Here is a 25,554-nt window from a genome sequence, read left to right on the forward strand (position 1 = left end):
TAAGTCAACTAAAAATACAGGTACACTTTAAAGGGAAACTGACAGATGGATCAACACCACTAACCTAAACATACAGGTTGTTAGTGTGGGTGATCATGAGTATAACAATGCATTCTTTACCCCAATACATACAGCCGTTCTGAGATATAGCACAATCTTGATGATCAGGGCAGCGCAATCGGGATCCAGGAGACTGCTTCAGAATTTCCATTTAGCCTTCGAACCCGCCTCCAGTGCAGTTAAGAGTTCTTTTGTATATTGCAAGATTATTCTATATCTTGGGGTTTTATTCAGCATTACTAACACTAACAAGCTGTATATTATAGTTAGTAGGATTGATCCATCTGTTAGTTTCCCTTTAACCCCTTAAGGACCAATTTTCACTGTAGGACCAGAGCGTTTTTTTGCACATCTGACCACTGTCACTTTAAGCATTAATAACTCTGGGATGCTTTTACCTTTCATTCTGATTCCGAGATTGTTTTTTTCGTGACATATTCTACTTAATGTTAGTGGTAAAATGTTGTCGATACTTGCATCATTTCTTGGTGAAAAATTCCAAAATTTGATGAATAAATTGAAAATTTTGCATTTTTCTAACTTTGAAGCTCTCTGCTTCTAAGGGAAATAGACATTGCAAATAATTTATATTTTGATTCACAAGTACAATATGTCTACTTTATACTTGCTTCATAAAGTTGACATGTTTTTACTTTTGGAAGACATCAGAGGGCTTCAAAGTTCATCAGCAATTTTTCATAAAAGATTTTCAAAATCGGTATTTTTCATGGACCAGTTCAGGTTTGAAGTGGATTTGAAGGGCCCTCATATTAGAAATACCCCACAAATGACCCCATTATAAAAACTGAACCCCTTAAAGTATTCAAAATGACATTCAGTAAGTGTGTTAACCCTTTATTTGTTTCACAGGAATAGAAGCAAAGTGAAGTAGAAAACTCAAAATCTTAATTTTTTACACTCGCATGTTCTTGTAGACCCAGTTTTTTAATTTTTACAAGGGGTAAAAGGAGAAAAAGCCCCCAAAATGTGTAACCCAATTTCTCTTGAGTAAGGAAATACCTCATATGTGTATGTCAAGTGTTCGGCGGGCACAGTAGAGGGCTCAGAAGGGAAGGAGCGACAATGGGCATGTCGCATTTAGGAAGCCCCTATGGTGCCAAAACAGCAGAAAAAACGCCACATGGCATACCATTTTGGAAACTACACCCCTTAAGGCACTTAACAAGGGGTCCAGTGAGCCTTAATACCCCACCGGTGTTTGACGACTTTTCGTTAAAGTTAAATGTGTAAATGAAAAAAAAAAATGGTTTTCACTAAAGTGCATTTTTTTCCCCAAAATTTGGGGACCCCATTCAGAGCGCATGCGCTCTGTGTCTTCTCTAGCGAGAAATGCAATAAAGACAGAATTTTATAGTTCTATTAATGTGCAAAGGGATGTAGGGAAACTACAGGTTTATAATTTTAACTTAATTGGATTAAAAAAATAAATTATAAAATTAAAAAATATTTAGGTACTTTAGGGTCCACAATAATCAAATTGACTTCTGATGAAGATGACAATTCAGGTTGTTGAAACATTTTTAAACCATAAAATGTGATCCTACCAGTCGTAGCTGGGTTTCTTCCTTTAAGTGTTTCCTGACTTCACCAAGAGTTTGCCCGTCTGCAGTTCGCTCTTGTTTGTTACCCTTGAACACAAGGAAAACAAAACATTTGTGGTCAACGAAAATAAAAGGAAAAAAATAAAACAAACCAAGAACAGTGTGCTAATAATGCTCCATTTTATTTTGTATTTGATACCAAGCCTACCTTGGAAAAGTATGTACTGTCTTCTTTCATCCTTTCCATTTCCTCCTGCATTGTAATGATTCTGTTGTTTGCCACAGCAAGCTGGGAAAACAAATAAAAATATTATATATACATTTTATATAAAGCTATATTTACCTACCCTCATTCCCCCTGCTGCAGCTCTTAATCAGCTTCTTCCAGTCCCAACAATCTCCAAACTTCTACCTACTTCCGAGACTTGTAGCAGGCCCTGCCCCAAAAGTCATTCACAATCTTGCTGCAACAAGGTGGGAGACAGAACTCTGCTGCAGCCAGTGAATAGCTGAGTGGCCAGTGAATAGTGGAGCAGTCAGGTCCTTCTCTTAACTCTCCTCTCTGAAGATTGAAGGACCGGAGGGAGCCGAACGGGAGCTGCAACAGGACCAGTGGGAGACTGGGGGTAGGTTAGTATAGATTTATTTTTCTATTTTGCCCCAGCATTTTATTTTTTTTTATGCCAGATTACCCCTTTAACTGTCATTCTGTCACATGGAAATTTTCTAAAATTCTTGCTGCTCACTTCCTTTATCAATGCTGTGAAAAATAGATACTCCCTCTGCTAGATAATGCAGAATCCAACTGAAAGGAGTATTCCTTATACAGAGATTTATTCTCTGGAGTCCCATCACTTGTCATGCCCCAGAGGTAGTTATTAGTTCTTGCTGCTGATGAATTCAAATGTGTTACATAGAAAATAAGTAAAAAGGCAGAGTCGACCAAAAGTGATGTGCTGGCATGTACTTAAAATATATCTGAAGATTACCAGAGGGAAACTAACCCATATATAATTGTTTTAACTAACGTGAAGAGTCATATATAGAATACTGTGTACATCAGATGTTGAGTTATTTGCATCTACTTTATCTGGCATGCTGTGCATTTTTCCACATATTCAACTGTTTCATCAAAATGGACTTCACAAATGTAATTTTTTTTTATATGCACCATTGACATCTGAAGATAATTTTTGTGTGGATTCACCTTTTAAGTATTCTGCTTTTACTACAAAATTGCTACAATCTTTTTGCTATGGACAGCAGCACAAAATATTGTCTTATTGTTATTAAACCTCCCCAAACTAGTGATTGTGAGAAGTCATAATAAGTAGAAGTAAAATTATACATAAAAATGAAGAAATTTCTGGATCACAGTATTGCTCAATTTGAATTGCCATTTTAGAGAAAAGAAAAGAACACACCTCCTCTGTTAGTTTGGTGTTGGATTTTTCTAATGCGTCCACCTTTGCCTGGAGGTTGTTAACAGTAGCACTATAACAAAGATTTCAATATATTACACAAAGTTGACATTTCACAGTGAAGGTACAAACATCTGTACTGAAATACACCAGCTTAAGTTTTGTACACTTTCCCAGTAGAATTAGAAGATACTTTTCAGCATCAACAGCATCAAAAACGAGGTACAGTGGTTTCACAAGTTGCAATGACCATTTTATGTTCAGACTACAGTCTATAGAAAACTGGTTATAAGTTGTCAATCCCCCAAAATGTAATAAAAAAATAAAAATAAAAAAGTAAGGATTAAAGAAAAATAAGTAGATAACTTGTGCAGATTAAGTCCATACATATAAAAGTAAGAAGGAGGTGCTGGAAGCTGTAAATCACTGTCCATGTAGAGGACAGGAGCTTCTTCAGGGTCCTGCACAGTACACACAGTGTCTCAAGAAGTAAAATGGAGCTGCCCTTACCTGGTGTCCAAAGAAGCAGCTAACCCTGGCACAGGTAAAGAGTAATATTGTAGGGAGGCGCTAACAGATAGCCAGTCAGTGCATGCACTTCAGTAATACAGGTGTTTTACCAGTCAAATGCCCTTTCTGATTGGAATCTTCTTTCAACCATCGATACGTTTCAGAGTTCTGGCCTGTCCATAGCATTGTATGGGGAGTATGGCTTCAGGTTACAAAGAACGTAAAAAAGACGTAAAATACGTAAAATGTAACCTGAGGCGACTGTAGAAGCATCAAAACCATAACACTAGCAGTTAAAGGGATACTCCACCCCTAGACATCTTATCCCCTATCCAAAGGATAGGGGATAAGATGTCTGATCGCGGGGGTCCCACCGGTGTGAACCCCCACGATCTCTCCTGCAGCACCCCTGTCATCTGGTGCACGGAGTAAGCTTTGCTGCGTTACTGACGACTGGCGATGCATATTCATTTTCCCCCTGAGCGCAGTGCGTCGGGAGAGCGCTCTGTGCAGTATAACTGCGCATGCACCAGTCCCTCGCTACACCGAAGTCGGGAGTAGCGAGACTTCAGAAAGCGGTACTTCCAAGTGTAGTGAGGGACCAGTGCATGTGCAGTTACACTGCACAGAGCGCTCTCCCGACACGCTGCACTTGGGGGGGAAATGAATATGCGAACAAGGGGGGCAGGCTAAGGCTCCTTCCTCCGGGACCCAAAGCAAGGCTGCCGGCGGGGACCCCCCTTCAGAGCGCAAGTGAAGGGCAAACAGCGGAACTTTAGCGGAAGACCATTTGAAAACAGAAAAAGCAAGTGACCCATGTATGGACTCCTGTTCACCCACACTATAACCCAGTGTATTGGGTTTAGTGTGGGTGAACTTTGTGACAGTTCCTTTAATATTACCAAATATATTAATAATACATTCTTTACAACAGAGGCCTTTCCTACATTTACATATACAAAGTCACAAACACTAAATACCCTTTTAAATTCTTCTGCTGGACGAGGATTGTTAAATATGTATACTGTACCTTAGCTGTCTGTTAAGCTCTTCTACATAATTCTTCTGATCTAGTATAGCAGTTATTTGGACATCTCTAGGAAGAAAGTAAAAGGATAGTCATATAAAAGCAGAAACTAATGGTTTCTTAGATTTGTTAGCTAAAATCCTCACTGGGTAGTCATTGCCTTTGTACACCACTGTAAAATATGTTCTATGTAATAAATAAGAAATAATATACTAAACAGCTAGTAAGATCTAGTAATTAACATGTTTTAAAACATATTGAACAAGAGCTACAAGATCTTCGACAAGGTGTAAAGCCCTCTGACTGATGTACAGAGCACTGTGCATCAGACAAGGACAGGATGGGAGGTAAGGGTAAGTGAGGAGGTGTGCCAGGCTGTGGCATTTGAGCAGCTCAGGCCCCCTAAACACTTGGCTGAGAGAATAAAAAGGCTTTTTTTTAAAGTTTGGCCATCACCATCAGCTCCAGGAAACACACACAGTTTGCTTTAATCCCCTAATAACTAGGGCTGGCTAACATTTTTTTTTTCTTTTTTAGGTTTTCGTTTTTGTGTGTGAACCCAGCCTTCGCTCTTTTTTTCTATGCCCTAATCACTTAAAAGCTCCTTAAGGAATGATAAAAGGTGCAATGTTATCATGGCTAATTCATGATTCATTCACACAGCATTTGGGAAAGCATGAATTTAGCAGGACACAGTCATTATAGATATTGTTTGAAAACTACCCAGAGTCTGTTAACAAGTTGCTATTATAGTCAGTCACTCATTTTTCCAGCCAAAATTAGAAATAAGATGTCAACTACAAAGATGAATCCAGTACTGTTGCATAGAGTCAGATATTTGTGTTTAGCTGAAGGTCAGTAACACAGTATGCTGTGCACCTCATAACACAACAGATCCTAATATCTTATACTGAAGACCTCTGTTATAAGAAACATTGCAGTCAAACAGTATTCTTGGAAGCCACTGCTGGAAACCTTACTCTATGGTATGATTTAGTACAAAATCCTTTTTAATGGTTGTTTACTCATTTGTCATTTATCAAATCTGAATAAATCTGTAATTGATCGCTTTTTATACAGTTTCAATTACATTTAAGACTAAATTCACTCTAAGCAAGATTAAAAAAAAACAAAAAAAAAACATAACATGCAGCTACCAGGAAACTGACAAACGTGTTGATGTTGATCTTATTGTGTCTTTTTCCCCCTCAACTATGGCACGTGATAATATATTTCAAAGCCTCTGTCTCAGTACAAACAGAATATTTTTTGCTCTTTAACAACAGAACAAACACATTTCCCAATATACACATTTTTTTTAATTCTTTAATTTACATAAGAAGGCAAGGTGATCACCTGCTTTCAACTAAATAGCAAGAGAAAATCAGTAGAAAGGGTTAAAATTATCATATTTTTGGCTACTTTATTCTCACTTACTCTTCACTGCATTTGGCAATAGGACCTTCTTTTAAGTACATTGAAAAATCAATGACTCCAACCTAAGTGTAAACACAAAAAAGCAATTAGTTCTTACTTCTTTTCACTATAGTGCCAATAATTTTAAAAGGGGTTCTTCCACCAAGACTTATCCCCTATCCACAGAACAGGAGATAAGTGTATGATTGTGAGGAGTCTAGCTGCTTGGATTCCAGTGATCTGGAGAATGGTGCCTTGACATTCTATGTCTATGGGAGCTGCCAGAGGTAATTAAGCCCTGTACTCAGCTATCACTGGCAATTCCATTAAACAATGAATAAAGCTGTAGTGCACACGTATGACCGACGCTCCATTCCAACAATGTTCATAAGATAGTGTGTGTGGGGGGGGGGGGGGGTCCTAGTAGCCAGACTTTCCACAATTATACACTTATTTCCCAACCGTCAGCATAGGGAATAGGTTTTAATATTGGGACAACCGACTTAAAAAAAATTACCTAAAAGACACACAAAAAATCCTTATGATACTTAACCCCTTAACAACGTAAATGTATGTCCTGGTGAGGTGGTACTTAACGAACCAGGACGTACTTTTACGTCCTATACATAACTGCGAGCATCGGAGCGATGCTCGGGTCATGCGCAGCAGGTCCCGGCTGCTGATCGCCGCCAGGGACCTGCTGGTAATGGCGGACATCCGGGATCGCACGGATGTCCGCCATTAACCCCTCAGATGCCGTGATCAATACGGATCACAGCATCTGCAGCATTGCAGTCACTAAAATGGATGATAGGATCACCCGCAGCGCTGCCGCGGCAAACCAATCATCCAGAACGGCAGACTGAGGTCCCCTCACCTGCCTCCACTGCCTTCCAAGGGTCTTCTGCTCTGATCTGCGATAGAGCAGACCAGAGCAGAAGATGACCGATAACACTGATCAGTGCTATGCTCTATGCATGTAATAACAACTTTAGGGGAAACACCCAAAGGGGTACCCTAAACTAAGTCCCTCCCAATTAAAATCTAACTTTTATTGGTTACAATTAAAATGTGAGTAATTGGGGTGCAGTTAGCAATGTGTCCACTAGATTTCAGGACCACACAGTATTTAAAAGAACAGCTACAGTCTACCTATATTGTAATTAGCAGCTCCTCAGTCCCTATACCAACAACCAGCAATACAGTGGGGATCAAAAGTTTGTGCACCCCAGGTAAAAATTTGTATTAATGTGCATAAAGAAGCCAAGGAAAGATTGAAAAATCTCCAAAAGGCATCAAATTACAGATTAGACAAAGTTCAATTTTAACCTCATCGGTCCACAGAACTTGTTTCCAAAATGCATTAGGCTTGTCTATATGTTCATTTGCAAATTTCAAACGCTGATTTTTGTGGTGAGGATGTAGAAGAGGTTTTCTTCTGATGACTCTTCCATGAAGACCATATTTGTACAAGTATCTCTTTATAGTGGAATAGTGTACCACAACTCCAGTGTCTGCCAGATCTTTCTGGAGGGATTGTGCAGTCAAACGTGGGTTTTGAATAGTTTTTCTCACAATCCTGCGAGCTGTTCCGTCTGATATTTTCTTGGTCTTCCAGATCTTGCTTTAACTTCCACTGTTCCTGATGACTGCCATTTCATAATTACATTCCGAACAGAGGATATTGACATCTGAAAATGTTTTGCTGTCTTCTTATAGCCATCTCCAGCTTTGTGAGTGTCAACTATTTTCAGTTTCAGATTTCTAGACAACTGCTTAGAAGAACCCATGGTGCTGATTGTTGGGGCAAGGTCAGATGAGTCTGGGCATTTAAAACCTTTGAGATTGACATCACCTGGTCTTCCCAGATGATGATTGAGAACAATCCATGACACTGGCAGGTCTCAGCTTTGCAAAGGGGGCAGTGCATGCTATAAATTCTGCAGGGTGCCTAAACTTTTGCAGATGACAATTTTTAGTTTTCTGTTATTTTGAAAGTGTAAATGATGGAAATAAAATCTAACTTTTGTGGACATATTATAAGAATGTCTAATCTGTAATTTGATGCCTTTTTGGAGATTTTTCCATCTTTTTTTGGCTTCTTTATGCACATTAATACAAATTTTTATCTGGTGTGGCCAAAATTTTGATCCCCACTTTATTGCTGGTTGTTAGTATAGGGACTGAGGAGCTGCTAGTTAAAACTCTAATTAGCCTAACTCAAATTTTAACTAGCAGCTCCTCAGTCCCTATACTGGCAACCAGCAATAGTGCTAAAACCGGAAGGGCCATACCATCATTAATGCACCCTGGCCAATGTCAGCATGGTTGTTATTTACAAGTTACAATATAGGTAGACTGTAGCTATGGTTTTAAATACTGTGTGGTCCTGACATCTAGTGGACAAATTGCTAACTGCACCCCAATAAGGCTGGGTTCACATCACGTTTTTGCCATACTGTTTTCAATCCGTTTTTCTAAAGAAAACCGTATGGCAAAAAAACGGATGGAACAGTATGGAAAAAGTAAACCGTATGCGTTTTTAAACAGTATACTGTTTTTAAAAGTGCATACAGTTCCGTCAGTTTTTATAGAAAAAAAAAAACATACGTTTTTGAAAATGTTGTCCATTTTTAATGGGAGGGGTCTTGGGTGGGGACTTTAGGATTCAAATGCGCATGTGCAAAGTAAAAACGTATACGTTTTTCCCGTATGGAACCGTATACATGTGCGTTTCCCATTGACGTCCATGTTAAAAAAAAAAAAAACTTATGCGGTTGCAGTACGGTTTTTAAACAGGAGACAAAATCGTGGTCATGGACGTCAATGGGAAACGCACATGTATACAGTTCCATACGGGAAAAACGTATACGTTTTTACTTTGCACATGCGCATTTGAATCCTAAAGTCCCCACCCAAGACCCCTCCCATTAAAAATGGACAACATTTTCAAAAACGTATGTTTTTTTTCTATAAAAATGGACGGAACAGTATGCACTTTAAACCGTATGCGTTTCTAAACAGTATACTGTTTTTAACTTTTTCCCATACTGTTCCATCCGTTTTTTTCCCATACGTTTTTTTTAGAAAACGTATGCGGGAACCGTAGTTGAAAAACGTAGTGTGAACCCAGCCTTATATGCCTTATGCATAGCACTGAACAGTATTAGCAATCGAATGATTGCTATATATAGTCCCCTATGGGAACCATTAAAGTGTAAAAATTAAACGTAAATTGTCCCATTTTCCGTATTAAATTTTTTTTTTTAAATACACATATTTGTTATCACCGCGTGCGTAAATATCCGAATAAAATATAATGTTAATGATACCATGCGATGAACGGCGTGAATGTTAAAAAAACAAATTGCTGCTGCTTTGTTTTTTTATAACATTTTATTCCAAAAATATGTATTAAAAAAGTTTTACATAAGCAAATATGGCATCAATAAAAAGTACAGGTCACGGCACAAAAAATGAGCCCTCATACCACCGCTTATATGGAAAAATGAAAAAGTTATAGGTCTTCAAAATAGGGGGATTTTAAACGTCCTTTTTTTTGTAAGCGCAACAATAATAGAAAACTATGTTATCATGGGTATCATTTTAATTGTATTGACCCAAAGAATAAAAAACACGTCATTTTTACTGTAAATTGTACGGCGTGAAAACGAAACCTTCCAAAATTAGCAAAATTGCGGTTTTCTTTCTAATTTCCCCACACAAATAGTATTTTTTTGGTTGCGCCATATATTTTATGGTAAAGTGAGTGATGGCATTACAACGGACAATTGGTTGTGCAAAAAACAAGCCCTCATATAATAAGTCTGTGGAGGAAAATATAAAAGTTATGATTTTTTGACAGCGAGGAGGAAAAATCCAAAACGTAAAAATAAAATTGTCTGAGTCCTTAAGGGGTTAAGTGTATACCTGTGAATCTAGGTCTTCCCCTTTCATACAAAAATTTGCATCAATCACATTGAGTCCAACTAAAAGGCCAGAAATGATAGCTCCTTCCTCCTCCATCATTAGTGCATTGGGCTCATAGAATTCACTGCAACAAGAGAAAACTGTTAAACAGAAGGTACAATAAAATGTGGCTAATAGATGGTACTGTAATTAAAAAACACTATGGTGGACCAAGTTGCTGATGTGTTATTCTAAGCGAGATGTGTTATTCTAAGTGAATAATCATATTGTATGAAACAGCAATATGTATATCGAACAGCATTACTCAATCATTGTCTTGAAGCATAGCGTTTCAGTATCAAACAGATTTTGTGAAAGGAATTTGTGATTATTTTTCTTAACATTCTTACTTTATTCAAATGAGTTAAATAATAATAATGAAGATTATTATTATCTAAAAAGGTTATATAATCTATCAAAGCTGCAAATTTATGTTTAAAAAAAAAATGCCATTTTACAAAAGAGATAAATACATTTGTGTCAGTTTACAGAATACCATAACTTTCTTGACCTCCCGTCATACATAAGAAATCCCCCTGAAAGGCTGTGTGGTTCAGAAGCTTCTTCAACCCCATTGTTAGTTCACGCTTTCCCATTAACTTTACAGTAAGCAATTCATGATCAATGTAAAAGATCATTGGCTGTGCTTCCCAATTCATCTCAGATGCTGTGCCGTGGTGCTTAGTCAACCTGCTTCCTTGTGATATACTTTAAGGCCATTATTTTACACTAAGATCAAAGGTTGCATTTGACAGTAGAGATTTAAAAGATGCATCACCGACAACTTAGCAGCAGTGGTTACAAGTATCTGACTGACATACCTTTATCATATGTAAACAATCACGCATATAATTCAGAATACAAATTAGACCCAAGCAGGCATTAAACACAGAAATGAATAAGAAAAACTCTAGTTAACATGTAGTGTTCTTGTCAACTTAAAAACGTTTTGATTGGTCAGGGTCAGTCCCTCATTAATTGTTAAAAGGAGTCGGGGAAGCACACAACTGAGCACTTCTCTTCCTTTTTCAATGCAATCCCAGTCTACCTGCCGGGGACGGGCTCCATAGTCAAAGGGGGAAATTTATCAAAGGATTTAGACTGGTTTTTCCTGTCTAAAATTGTTGCACAGAAAGTCGCAGTCTAAATATGTGCAACTTTTCTGTGACTTTTGCTTTAGAGGATCTTTAGAACATGATGCATTCTAGTCTATTTTAGACGGAAAAATGCATTGGTGCTGAATTTATCAAAAGCGACTTAACAGCAACAAGTCGCATCGGCTGAAAGTCAGACCATACTGGAGCAGGTTTAAATACAGCCTAAAGCATAGATCCGGAAGTCCATGCGCAGAATTTATCAAGAACCGTGCGCCCTTTGATAAATTAGGCACACAATAGACCGGCCTAATCAACAATCACTGTTATATAGATCAATATTAGCTAACTTTAAACTACCAAATCAGGATTAACAATAGCTAAATTTTAAACCTTTTATTACAAAAATTTCCTATTACAGAATAACGTACACAAATCCCGATAAAAAACAGTAGATATGAATTATTTCACAAAGTGCAATAGTAATAGGGACAATCCCCCGTAATACATGCCTCACCCACCCGACGCGTTTCCCCGTAATTCAATGAAAGAACATACTGTTCATCAAGGGTATACAAGCAATTAAAGTAGTCGCTTTAGGACAAAAATGCACACACATAATAAGTACATATAGAACATATACATAGTAATGCACAGAAAGAGCTCGGTTCTGCTTATTGTCGATGAAAACTGCCGTGATGTGTTTTCAGACCTAAAAAAGGAAACAAAGAAACAAACAGCAAAAAGCAAGCAACAAACAAAGCACATAAATATAGCTACATACAAAACACATAGCAAATATACATGACATACAAAGCATAGGGGCAGAGGAAATATAGATCAAAGAATTCAGATAATGCAGTGTGTATAATAGACAATAAAAAATGTGAACCCATAATCACAACATCCCATGTACAAACTCTAGATACCTTCATTATTGTTCCAAAATATTCATGAACAAGTATGTCCCTTTAGATAGCCGACCTCACAGATATATGGAGGGTAAACTATACAACATAAGAAAGTAGGAAGGGGAGAGAACTTAGTGATAGATGAAATAATCATAAATCACTGTATCAGATTGTATAGATGTACAAATATATATAAGAAGTTGCCTTCCAGTTAGAAGCATACCTCAAAACAATATGTTCTCCAGAGATGTCGCTGTTGTAGTATGATTATACATAGATAAGGGTAGAGCTATCCAGCTAAGAGCCAAAACGAGTGATAGAGTATTTGAATTGTCTTTTGCTTCTCGGGCATTTTTGTACAACTAAGTAAGTGCCAATCCATTATAACATAATTTCACTGGCTATTTGGTTGTGGGGTATTATATGGTATCTTTATCATTACTTTACAGTGATAGTCCTGCTCCCTAGTTTTGGCTCTTAGCTGGATAGCTCTACCCTTATCTATGTATAATCATACTACAACAGCGACATCTCTGGAGAACATATTGTTTTGAGGTATGCTTCTAACTGGAAGGCAACTTCTTATATATATTTGTACATCTATACAATCTGATACAGTGATTTATGATTATTTCATCTATCACTAAGTTCTCTCCCCTTCCTACTTTCTTATGTTGTATAGTTTACCCTCCATATATCTGTGAGGTCGGCTATCTAAAGGGACATACTTGTTCATGAATATTTTGGAACAATAATGAAGGTATCTAGAGTTTGTACATGGGATGTTGTGATTATGGGTTCACATTTTTTATTGTCTATTATACACACTGCATTATCTGAATTCTTTGATCTATATTTCCTCTGCCCCTATGCTTTGTATGTCATGTATATTTGCTATGTGTTTTGTATGTAGCTATATTTATGTGCTTTGTTTGTTGCTTGCTTTTTGCTGTTTGTTTCTTTGTTTCCTTTTTTTAGGTCTGAAAACACATCACGGCAGTTTTCATCGACAATAAGCAGAGCCGAGCTCTTTCTGTGCATTACTATGTATATGTTCTATATGTACTTATTATGTTTATGTGCATTTTTGTCCTAAAACGACTACTTTAATTGCTTGTATACCCCTGATGAACAGTATGTTCTTTCATTGAATTACGGGGAAACGCGTCGGGTGGGTGAGGCATGTATTACGGGGGATTGTCCCTATTACTATTGCACTTTGTGAAATAATTCATATCTACTGTTTTTTATCGGGATTTGTGTACGTTATTCTGTAATAGGAAATTTTTGTAATAAAAGGTTTAAAATTTAGCTATTGTTAATCCTGATTTGGTAGACCGGCCTAATCCTCTGTAGTTTGGTCTATATTGATGCGGGACATAGACAGCTTTGATAAATCTCCCCCAAAGTCCATAGACCGAGATCACAGTGAGCTGGAAACAGAAGGGCTCAGCCTCGCTTTCCCAGCTCATTCTAGCACTCGATTGCCAACTTCTAAAAACCTCAGACAAGTCAAAAACATTTTTCATATGACCGGGAGACTTTAACCCCTTAAGGACTCAGGGTTTTTCAGTTTTTGCACTTTCGTTTTTTCCTCCTTATCTTTTAAAAATCATAACCCTTTCAATTTTCCACGTAAAAATCCATATTATGGCTTATTTTTTGCGTCACCAATTCTACTTTCCAGTGACATTAGTCATTTTACCCAAACATTCAAGGCGAAACGGAAAAAAAAAATCATTGTGCGACAAAATCGAAGAAAAAACGCAGTTTTGTAACTTTTGGGGGCTTCCGTTTCTACGCAGTGCATATTTCGGTAAAAATTACACCTTATTATTCTGTAGGTCCATACAGTTAAAATGATACCCTACTTATATAGGTTTGATTTTGTAGTACTTCTGGGAAAAATCATAACTACGTGCAGGAAAATTTATACATTTAAAAAAGTCATCTTCTGACCCCTATAACTTTTTTATTTTTCCACGTACAGGGCGGTATGAGGACTCATTTTTTTGCGCTGTGATCTGAAGTTTTTATCAGTACAATTTTTGTTTTGATCGGACTTTTTGATCACTTTTTATTCATTTTTTAATGGTATAAAAAGTGACCAAAAATACGCTTTTTTGGACTTTGGAATTTGTTTGCTCGTACGCCATTGACCGTGCGGTTTAATTAATGATATATTTTTATAGTTCGGACATTTACGCATGCGGCGATACCACATATGTTTATTATTTTTTTTATTTACACTGTTATTTTTTTTAAGGGAAAAGTAGGGTGATTCAAACTTTTATTAGGGAAGGGGTTAAATGACCTTTATTAACACTTTTTTAAACTTTTTTTTTTTGCAGTGTTATAGGCTCCATAGGGACCTATAACACTGCACACACTGATCTCTCATGGTGATCACTGGCGTGTATTAACACACCTGTGATCAGTGTTATCGGCGCTTGACTGCTCCTGCCTGGATCTCAGGCACGGAGCAGTCATTCGTCGATCGGACACAGAGTAGGCAGGTAAGGGCCCTCCCGGTGTCCTGTAAGCTGTTCGGGACACCACGATTTCACAGCGGAGGTCCCGAACAGCCCGACTGACTAGACGGGATAGTTTCACTTTAGAAGCGGCGGTCAGTTTTGACCACCGCTTCTAAAGGGTTAATACCGCACATCACCACGATCGGCGATGTGTGGTATTAGCCGTGGGTCCCGGCCGTTTATGAGCGCCGGGACCGACGCGGTATAATGCGGGATCGCGGCGCGACCCCGCTTCAAATCGCGGGAGCCGGCGCAGGACGTAAATATATGTCCTGCGTCGTTAAGGGGTTAAAAGCTAGTGTGAAACTGGTGAACATTTTCTTAAACAGCACACTAACAAATCTGATCATGAAAGCCTAAGATTTAGCAAAACTAATTTTTATTTGTTTTAGCACACAAAAGTCATTTATTTGAATGGATACTGTGGATACGCATTAAAGAAATTATTTTATTTCTCTTGACTGTAGCTTGCGGTCCATAAGAACCTGTCCATACATTCAAAACACCAGATTATGAATGATAGCCACCTCTAATCTACAGCGAGAACAGTCATTTGTAAAGTTACCTTAGGAGGTCCTTCCTATTAATTAGAGCTTTCATGTACTCCGAGAGCTTTTTCTGCATCAATGCCAGGCGCAGCCATGCCCGGCCTCTACCCACAGGTGTTCTGTCAACAGATTATCAAATAAGAACAGGTTAGGAGAGTGGGGGAGCGGGTTGGATCGACAAAACGTTAAAAAATTTAAAAAAAAGTATGTGAGGGGCTTCCTGTAAGGAATTTATACATATCGCTATATTGAGTTCCTAGAAATGACAACAGGTCTTCAAAACCATTATCACCTAACCATTTTCTACAGATTATACATATAAGGATCTGAACATGACATCATAAATATGGACAATTTAAATGGCGATACATAGTAGTCCTTGTAAGTTTACCTCAAAAGTTTTGGGCACTTTTATAAAAATGAATAAAAATATATACACACACAGTGCAGCAGTGTGCACAACAGTTTTTCAAAATCCCTTTCCATACCGGAATACCTTCACCCAGTGTCTGTTCTCCCAGCCAATTATAATTGTGCATTAGAAGAAAAACTTCTGCTCAGTCTCTATATCACCTGTAACCAGCATGAGACCCACAGTAATGTGATTCTATGGCGCTTTTATTCTATGGTCATTTTTATTAAATAAAGTGCCCACAACTTTGATGGTACAATTAAAGTGTTTTTTTTTTCAGGCATCTTATACTGAAGGCCTGTTCCCAGGATAGACCATCAATGTCTGATCAGCAGGGTGCTGACACCAAGCAACCCAACCGATCAGCTGTCTGGCAGAGCCACTCCTCCGGCATATGCACAATAAACGAGGCCAGAAGCAGATGGGGTGGTGGGGTTACAGGAGCTCAGCTTCCTTTAATTTAATTAATTAGAGCTGAGCTGCAGTAACCCCAGTATGGTCATTACACAATCTGCTTCTGGCTTTATTCATTGTACATATGCCGGAACTATGACTCTGCCAAACAGCTGATTGATTGGCAGGGGTGCCGGGTGTCAGTAACCCATTATTTAGACATTGATGGACTATCTTGAGGACAGCCAAAGAATTTAAACTGGTTTTACCACCAACAGCATATCCTAACAATATGCCTTTACTTTGTGGTCATTGGAGGGGGAGGGGGGTCTAACTAACTGAAGGGTGCTCCACAGATCAATAAATAAAAAAATGTATAATTTACTTAACAGAAAAATCAAGTTATGGAAAACGTCACTTACCTGAGGCCAGGTAAGTCCTTAACACTAGCGGTGATCTCTGCTGCTTCTGGTACAAGTTTTTCCACTAGTTCCAAAGGCCCCCAAAATGATTTATTCTGTCCAAGAAATGTCTTCTTACCTAGCAAACAACAATAGCATAATCATAATTGGAAGTTACTCAGTTTTCTTAAATATATCATGTACAGTAGATTGCAGATCCACTAGCTTTACAAAAAATAATATAATCAGGAGGTGGCTGAGTGCTCACCTTTTAATCCATGTTTCAGGCAGTGCTCCATCACTACAAAGAACTGCTGCAATGGTGCATAGTCAGAGTCCAGGGTCCGACCCAGGTTCAGAGCAGACTCGATCAAGCCCTTTATACTTAACTTTGCCATGTTCATGAGATTCATCCGTTCGTTGGCCATGAGATAATTGGGATCTAGAAAAAAGGACATAAAACAATAAGTATTAAAAACACTTCTATGTACTGTACGCTCTGCATATATAACTTATAAATAGGGACTACAAATAAAAAGGTTAATATTACAATTATTGGTCTAATACCAACACTGTGGTAGTGAGCAGAAATAAACCTTAGGTTAATAACTGTGGCAGTTCTAAGCAATATTCATGAAGTGCCACATTACTCCAAATGTCACTGACCTTTAAATAAGACTAAAGATACCTGCCGTCTACGGCGGTAAAAGAGGCAAAGATAAAGTTAATACTTATGGTACATTTTTTTACCTTCTAAAAACTCCAGTTCAAACCAGTCATAATACATTTGTAATTTTCTTGTAATTTGTTACATTTACTCAAAGCAGTCAAGGCAGATGTAGATATTACATGTAGATAAGAACTTACTGTACCTTTCCTAGTAAGCTCAGCCAGTTCAAACCTGGTATATAATGTTGAAGAATCAAACGGGATGCTAGACTGACAGAGTTCAGATTTTGGCTTCATCAAAGAGAAGACAAAACTAAGTACTTGAGCCGACATCCCAGCAGCAGCAACCAAACCTGGATAACAACTAACTCTGTTGCTTTCAGTAGCTTTGAATATATACAAGTGAGAGACAGAGACCCTCTCTGTGTTTGCCCAAGCCAAATTGTTATTTCTTTTTAATGAAGTAACCATTGTTCCCATAGGCGAGGAAATAATTACAGGCCGCAGACCCGGCATCTCTGTTATTCAGAAACATTAATAGCTGTACTTAAGAGCAGGACAGAGGATGGTTTAATAAAACAAAACAGCTGGAACCAGGCACCTGTATTTGTAATACATACAAAAAGAGCATTTTGCTTGGCAAGATCATTTCACTCAGAGAGTGATAACCATTAACTTATTCTCACAATATTTAACAGATACAAACATCCACTTTAACAACAAGATCTGTTTGGAACTACTAGAAAATGTGTCATATAGACATGAATGGACAGAGCAGCAGGCATTTATAGCCATCTCCACCTTCAATCATTACCTGAAAGCAGATGTCAATTCCATCATCAGGTGCATGGGGGGGGGGGGGGGGGGGGGTCAATAGGCTTTTCCTTCTGGGTGGAGGTCCCAGAGATTTGTACTGTTGTACCTTTGCTGCCTATCTATAGGTTTTTCTGTCAAAACTAGCTAGTCCTAGAAAATATCCCAACTGTATGATTATGTCTAAGCAACTTATTCCTGGTTGGTCTGTGAGGGTTGATGCTTTATCGTATTAAGGGAGAACTGTAGTGCTCTGAACTTTATCCTCTATGCGAAAGATAGGGGATAAGTTTTAGATCGCGGGGGGTCTGAGCGCTGGGACCCCCGCGATCTCCTGTACGAGGCCGCGGCAATGTACAGGAAAGGGGGCATTCCGTCCCCGCATGACGAGGCAGCCGCCACTCCCCTCCATGTATCTCTATGGGATTCATGGAGGGGCGTGCCAGCTGCCGTGTCATGCAGGGACGGAACACCCCCTTTCCTGTACATTGCCGCGGCCCCATACAGGAGATCCCGGGGGCCCCAATGCTCGGACCCCCCTCAACCTAAAACTTATCCCCTATCCTTCATATAGGGGATAAAGTTCAGAGCACTACAGATCTCCTTTAAGATATGGTATCTGCCGTGTCGCTTGCCTTAACTTTCCATTGATTGGATGAAGATATAGGGGGAGATTTATCAAAACCTGTCCAGAGGAAAACTTGCCCAGTTGCCCATAGCAACCAACACAGCATATTATTTTGGAAACTACACCCCTCAAGGAACGTAACAAGGGGTAGAGTGAGCCTTAACACCCCACAGGTGTTTGACGACTTTTGGTTAAAGTCGAATGTGTAAATGAAAAATAAAATTCTCACTAAAATGCAGTTTTTCCCCCAAACTTACCATTTTTACAAGAGGTAATAGGAGAAAAAGCCAACATTTGTTCTGAGTATGGAAATACCCCATATGTGGATGTAAAGTGCTCTGCGGGCGAACTACAATGTTTAGAAGAGAAGGAGCACCATTGGGCTTTTGGAGAGAGAATTTGGTTGGAATGGAGGTCGGGGGTCATGTACGTTTACAAAGCCCCTGTGCTACCAGAACAATGGACCCCCCCACATGTGACCCACATTGGTCAGTTAGTCCTAAACGACCAATGGCAGGGAAAAGGAGGAGGTGGATTCCTCAGGATGATCGGGGCTGTCCCTGACAGCTCTGATCATCCCTATTTTATGAGCTATCGGGTCACCAGAGACCCGATCAGCCCGGAACCCCCACAAGTCCCTTGTCATTAGTCCGTCCCTTACTGACCGGCCAATGACAACGATCAGCAGCAGGGGACTATTCTGATAGGTCCCCAGCTGCATAGTGTCATCGGTCAGCTGTTCAGAACAACTGCGGTGAGGTTTCTATCACCATGCCACCGGACATGGTGATAGAAAATGTATTGGACATTTATTTGAAGTCCATTTGCAGATAGTTGGCAGCATAATTTGGTCTAAATTGTAAATCTTAATGTTATCCAAAGTTTCTAGTTTATAGCCAGCTACACTGTTCCGCAAGGGAAAAGTTGGCTCCCATAAACTATCCCACCAACATCTGTGGGTTTTGCTGATATCAAAAGTGGACAACTTAAAAGCACAAAAGGTTAACTAGGAAACTGGCATTCTAGCAATTCATGGAATCACATAGAACTCACAAGTTACAAGGTAAACACCTTACCATTTAGGCTGCTATCACACACCCTTCATCTGTTATCAGTCATCCCATCACTGCCATTACTGCTCTGCCTTATTAAACTCTATGAAGAGGTCTGCTGTTCTTGGGTCATGTCTATATAAGAAACGTAAGTCTCTTAATTACATTCTACAAGAGATGAAGCAGAACCATGGGTGTGCCCAAAGAACTGTAGTGACACGGCTCTCCTGTCTACTGAATGTATGTGTGGGCTGATTCAAATCGTAGTTTACTGATCAACTATACCATGGTTTTTGCTAAATTGTAGAATTGTAGAAATTGCAACAATAAAATGTGTTTTAACTGTACTGTGTGAGTAGTCTCTTGACCTTGCAGCATCTTAAAAATACTTACACTAGCTTTAAACATACAATAGTTGTCACAACAATAATCTTTGGAGCAACACTCCTTTTTACTATTGGAATGTAAAATAAAATCAAGTAGAAGTCCTTTGGAAAAGATTAGTTGTGTAGCATCCTATGTCCATTGTTTCTGGATGCCGGACAGGGGAGCGCAGCAAGTTCCCCTGTCCGATGCCGTCCGACATGTCCAATCATCCGGCATCCAAATTATGATGCCGGATGATTAGGAACTGTCCTAATTAAAATATAATGGGATCAGTTCTACCATCAGCTTCCCTCCGGTGCATGCCGGAGGGGAACACTGCCAGACAGATATGTGAAGGGGGCCTGATAGAAAATAGTAGCTTTTAAAACATACCTGTCAGATCCCACAAAAAAAAAAAAAAAAAAAAAAAAAAAAGGAATATGCTACTCAGTACCTAATCCTGTTCATCTAATTTTTATGCCTCAATCACCTATACAGTGGTCCCTCAAGTTGCAATATTAATTGGTTCCAGGACGACCATTGTATGTGGAGATCATAACTATGGAAACCTGGTAATTGGTTCTTAAGCCCCCAAAATGTCGACCAAAAATACGAAAAAGGGAGGATTAAAAAGGAAAACTGTCACTGGTAGTGCGGGGGGCGCTGATCAATATTCTGCCTACCATGCCCGGATCCGTCCAATCATTCACCAGTTATCTTAATTATTCTTGTTATACTAATGATTTAACTGGCACGGGCGGGGGTTACAAGGCTCCATTTGGCACTGTGACGTCAGCGCCGCTTGTCCGCAGCACCGCCAGGCTTATATATATTCATCCCCTCCCTCTTCTTCACAGGTTCTTACAGGCACGGGCGGGGTTGCAATGCTCCATCTGGCACTGTGACGTCAGTGCCGCTCATCCGCAGCACCGCCAGGCTTATCAATATTCATCCTCCCCCTCCCTGCTCTTTACAGGACTCCACTGTGCTTAGGCAGCTTCAGGGTGTACACAGGAAGCGGCACATGCGCAGTGGAGTCCTGTACAGAGCGGGGAGGTGGAGGGAGGGGATGAATATTCATAAGCCTGGTGGTGCTGCGGACAAGCAGCACTGATGTCACAGTGCCAGATGGAGCCTTGTAACCCTGCCCGTGCCTGTAAGAACCTGTGAAATGTAGAAAAAAAAAAGACCGCCTATGACGCCTCGTGTATTACCCAATGAAAAATGGGGATTATACAGTAGTCACGTATTTCAGCCCTTTATAGGTGGCCGCTCACCTTATGGCAGAAAGTTAAGCGCATAGCACCTCAAGGTAGAGGTAGCCTGCTGTTCAGTCGGAGGGTCTTCAGGGGTCAGTGGGAGCTGCCCTGTGGTAGCATGCAAGGTAGGTAGGTAAAAAGACCATTGGTTCCAGGTACCGTGGGCTCAAGCATCAGAGTCACAGAATTTCTTGTAAAAGATCCACTTGTGGATCACTTTTATTGTCTTAAAAACTAATAAAACACATTACAGCAAGGATGATGCATTTCGAGGGTATCCCCCGATTTCCTGACCGGACCTAAAACTGCAGTATACTAAGGTTTTAGGTCCGGTCACAAAACCAGCCAACCGAAGTCACTGTTTTTACTCCGGTCGGTAAAAGGATTTCAGTGTTAGATATCCTCTCAGGGGAAGGGGGTATGTCCCTCCCTTGTAGTGGTGGGAGGTGATTGGTGTGTCTGCTCATGCAGCCTTGTCCATGAGTCATGTCTTGTCCATGACTCATGGACAAGCTGCTGCAGGACTGGTTGGTGTCCCAGTAGGTATAGGGGACCTCTAGTAGTGGGATTTTTTAAAAGCGATTTTCTTTAATAAAATTTCAACAGCCATATTACAAAAGGTCTTTAATTTATATCAGTAACAACATATAAACGTTTTTTAATCTGACAGTGCCCATCTAGGAAAACACTTTTTTTTAAACAAATAAATAATTATTGCCCTATTTTGACTCCAATAACTATCATTTTTCATTTATGGGGCTGTATGAGGGCTAATTTTTGCACAGTGATCTGTCGTTTTTATCGGGACCACTTTTGCATGTATGGGATAATTTACATTAGACTTTATTACCAAATATATATACTATTAAATTAACTTTTTTTTTTAACTATTAGTCCCCAATAGGGACAATTTATAGCAATCTTTGGATTGCCATTACTGTTCAGTGCTATGCATAAACATAGCACTGAGCAGTGATCTCAGCGAACTATTTGTATAGCCTGCCTAAGTTCCCCCATAGCAGCCAGGACCTGCCACCTGTTAGGTGAGCACAGCTCCTGCGCTCACTTCATAGTCAGAATGAAGCTTAGGATGTAAATGTACACCCTAATGTGTTAAGTACCAGGGAACCAAGACATACATTTACGTCTATTGTCGGTAAGCAGTTAATCCTGTAGAATCTATTTAAAGGCTGGGTTTCCAATTGGCAGTATGCTGGAAAACTGCTATCACAGTTATTTTGGCCAAAGTCACCAGTATATCCAGCAGTAATAAAAAGTATCTTTATGCTACCCGTTCCTTTTCAATGCATTTCCAGAAACCCAGCCTAATGGAGTACAGTGCTAAATTGTTTAGGTCAGCCCCACAGGCACTGAATGGCGCAGTATGGAGCATACTCAACTGCTACTCTTTTTACTCTCTTCTTTTAAGTGGGTGTGCATTGTGTCTGTTTCGCTGTCCATTTTATAGTAAAAAAAAACAAAACTTTTTTTTAAAAAGTACAATTAGTCTTCATGTGGCTCTGTATGTGGAAAAATAAAAGTTATGTTTCTTAGAAGATGAGGAGTTACAAACATGGAAAAAATTGCCGATGAAAAGTGAAAGCTGCAATAAAAAAAACCTGGAAAGTGGTAAACTGTGCACCAAAGCAACTGAAACAATTGTCATGGTGATAAGGAACACATCTTCTCGATCATGGTGCATTTATTTATACGATGGAATATTGCGAGCAGAATTCTGCATGTACACTCACGGAATAAGCAATATTTCACATGGAATTTAATTGCAAAAATAAGAATCGGGAAATAATCCCATTGAACAAATGAAATCCTGCCAAAAGAATATTCATTCTTTCGGTGAAATCCAGATTTTTGATTTACTGTAGTGAAAAACTCTGCAGTGTGAACATTGCAGCGAAATCCCATGGAACTTGGCCAGAATGTCCTCTTCTCTGCAGAATTTCTGAAATGTGACTGGTCACTAAAGGTCAAAGTCACCCAGGATTTTTTCAAATAGAATACATAAAAATGGAGGAAAAGAAACAAGCAATAACTTCATGACATGCACATTAAGGCCACATAATGACATTACACATAATCATATAATAGCTGCTGCGCATCTAGTTCAGATCATATGAAACTGGTTTTATAATTCAATGCAACAGCCTAGTCAGCAGGCTGGTACACAACAAATTTCATGATAACTACAGCACTGTAATGTTTACAGTACATAGTGTTAGGGTACTCTCACACTATGTAATTCCAGTGCAAGATTCTGTCTGCACCAGAATTGAAAAAAACCCAGATGAACTCTCCATTTTGCTAAGAAACCCTGGAAAAGGGGCATGGCCACCATGGAAAGGGGCGTGGTCACCTAAAAGGGGCGTGTTCGACATGTTCACAAAATCCCAACATATTTACTAAGGTTTCCACAGAAAATGTGGTGGATTTCAGCTGAGGAAAACCCCACAGATCAGAGCAAAAAAAAACAAAATATAGGGAAAGTGGAAAATGTAGGGAAACCTTAGTAAATACCGTGGAAAATAAATTGTACGGAATTAAAACCCACAGAGAAACCTACACAACACTTCGTAAATAAGGGCCGGTGAACGTTACCATCAGTGTTAATGGGTCTTCCGCAGACCCCTTCACACGGAGGAATTTCAGCGGCAGACAATTCCATTGCTGAAACTGTTCCCCTCAAAGAAAGAACATGTTCATATTTTGAGCTGAATTCCGCGAGCACTGCATAACCGTCAATGGTGACAGCGCAGTGCTGGCCTGGCCTGTCCTACTCCCAGGCAGAATCTCTGCTCGCTGAGTTCCGCGAGCGGAGATTCAGCATGCGTTCCTCAGTGTGAATGCACCCTTATATGAATATTATATGAAGAACATGAACAATGTATCCTTAAGCCTGGTGACCTCGTAAGGACACCGCAATTTAAAATGATTTGCCATTTGCATTTTAATAGCCATAACACCTAATTTTTCTACTTACAGGGCCAGAGGGCTTACAGAACCAATAGTACTTTGTAATAACAGCACTCATTTTACAACATGTATTTGCGGGAAAAAAATTAAAGGGTGAAAAAAGAAAAAAAAAAAAAAAAGAAAACTTTTGAGGGTTCCATTTCTACACATTGCATTTCAGGCTGCTTTCACACTGTGAAGTTATTAACAACGGTTATAAAATAGCGGGCAATCGCAGGGTTAAATCGACATTAGAAAATCCCTAACATGCGTTAGAAAAATCCCATAGACTATAATGGGATTTTCTAATAGCCGTTTGAACCCGTTATCGACCGTTATTCATAACGGGCTTTCAGGCCCAAGGCCTGATTATTAAAATCCTATATGCGTATTATAAATTATAACTGTGTGTGATGTATTATCCAAGACATGGGTAAGAGGTCATTCAGACGGTGTATCCTCTTATGTATTGCATTTTATTGGGGGTCTGGCTGTTTGTTTACATCTCCTTTGAAGGCAAAGGCTCTTTTGAAGCAGCAGGATGTGAGGGGCACTCTGGTCCCATCATATCACACAGATAAGGGGGCCAGGAAGACCCCCTGGTGGGATCAGAGGGGAGGGGGGAATGGAGTCTCCCTCCCAAGAAAGCAGATGTGATATTTAAAACAATGCTGGACTCAGTGTGTTCAAGGCTGGGCCCAAAGCTGACAAGAGCTGGACTCTCACTCACAAAAGAGGGCTATACCATCATGCTGTAAGAACTTAATTTTTGTTTTCTGAACTTGTCTTGCTAAACGCTTTTATATATTGTTATACCTGTATGTCATTTGTTCCTGTATTTTTTATATATTTAGCACTGTGATACCTTTTATCAGATTAAAAGTTTAATTAATCAGCCCTAGTCTTTGATCTCTAAATATATGAGCTCACCTTTCTGAAGGCAGCTCTGGTGGAAACATGTTTGTCTATGGGTTAATTTGGTGACTTGCTGGGACTAGTAGTGTATACCCAGAGGTCTGGTGGCCTTAACCCTTGCACCACCACACTCTCTCTTATGTCTTGGTGGGACCGATAGGGTGTGATCGTGACACGGGCGTTATTTTGTGACGGGCGATTGAACGGAAGAAATAGCGCATGTACTATTTCTCCCGTTACCATCTCCCATCATTGAATAACGGACAATAACGGGTTAAAACGGCTACTTGAAAAATCCCATAGAATATAACGGGATTTTCTAACGTATGTTAGGGATTTTCTAATGGCGGTTTAACCCCGCGATCGCCCACTATTTTATAACTGGTGTTATATAACGGGTACTTTTCAGTGTAAAAGCAGCCTTACAGTTAAAATTACATATCTTTATTCCGTTGGTCATAACAGTTACATTGCACAGACATGCCAGAAATTGTTAACAGCATCAGGTCTCACTCATGAAACTATCTGCAATTGTCATGAGATATAAGCCAGGGAAGCAGATGGCATTTTACTCTACTTCCCAGTTAGCCAATAAAGACAACCGCAGTGATATTGCGAGGTCCCGAT

At 39.4% G+C, this 25,554-nt stretch overlaps 1 protein-coding gene across 9 annotated transcripts in view; it reads right to left on the bottom strand.

Annotated features, from left to right (window-relative positions):
* Positions 1 to 25,554, bottom strand: part of RUFY3 (RUN and FYVE domain containing 3) — a 108,271-nt gene that overhangs the window by 43,710 nt on the left and 39,007 nt on the right. For all 9 annotated transcript variants that reach the window (XR_008891769.1, XR_008891774.1, XR_008891772.1 and 6 more), the window contains exons 2-10: positions 16,527 to 16,700; positions 16,280 to 16,397; positions 15,070 to 15,171; positions 9,927 to 10,050; positions 6,018 to 6,079; positions 4,584 to 4,649; positions 3,047 to 3,116; positions 1,831 to 1,911; positions 1,626 to 1,709 (exon numbers count right to left, since the gene is read on the bottom strand). Coding sequence is in view for 5 of the 9 variants with exons in the window: in XM_056568694.1 (XP_056424669.1) it covers positions 1,626 to 1,709; positions 1,831 to 1,911; positions 3,047 to 3,116; positions 4,584 to 4,649; positions 6,018 to 6,079; positions 9,927 to 10,050; positions 15,070 to 15,171; positions 16,280 to 16,397; positions 16,527 to 16,700 (881 nt within the window). In the remaining 4 variants the exon portion in view is untranslated. The remainder of the gene's footprint in view (positions 1 to 1,625; positions 1,710 to 1,830; positions 1,912 to 3,046; positions 3,117 to 4,583; positions 4,650 to 6,017; positions 6,080 to 9,926; positions 10,051 to 15,069; positions 15,172 to 16,279; positions 16,398 to 16,526; positions 16,701 to 25,554) is intronic.

This window comes from Hyla sarda, chromosome 1 (assembly GCF_029499605.1).
Source record: "Hyla sarda isolate aHylSar1 chromosome 1, aHylSar1.hap1, whole genome shotgun sequence".
NCBI lineage: Eukaryota > Metazoa > Chordata > Amphibia > Anura > Hylidae > Hyla > Hyla sarda.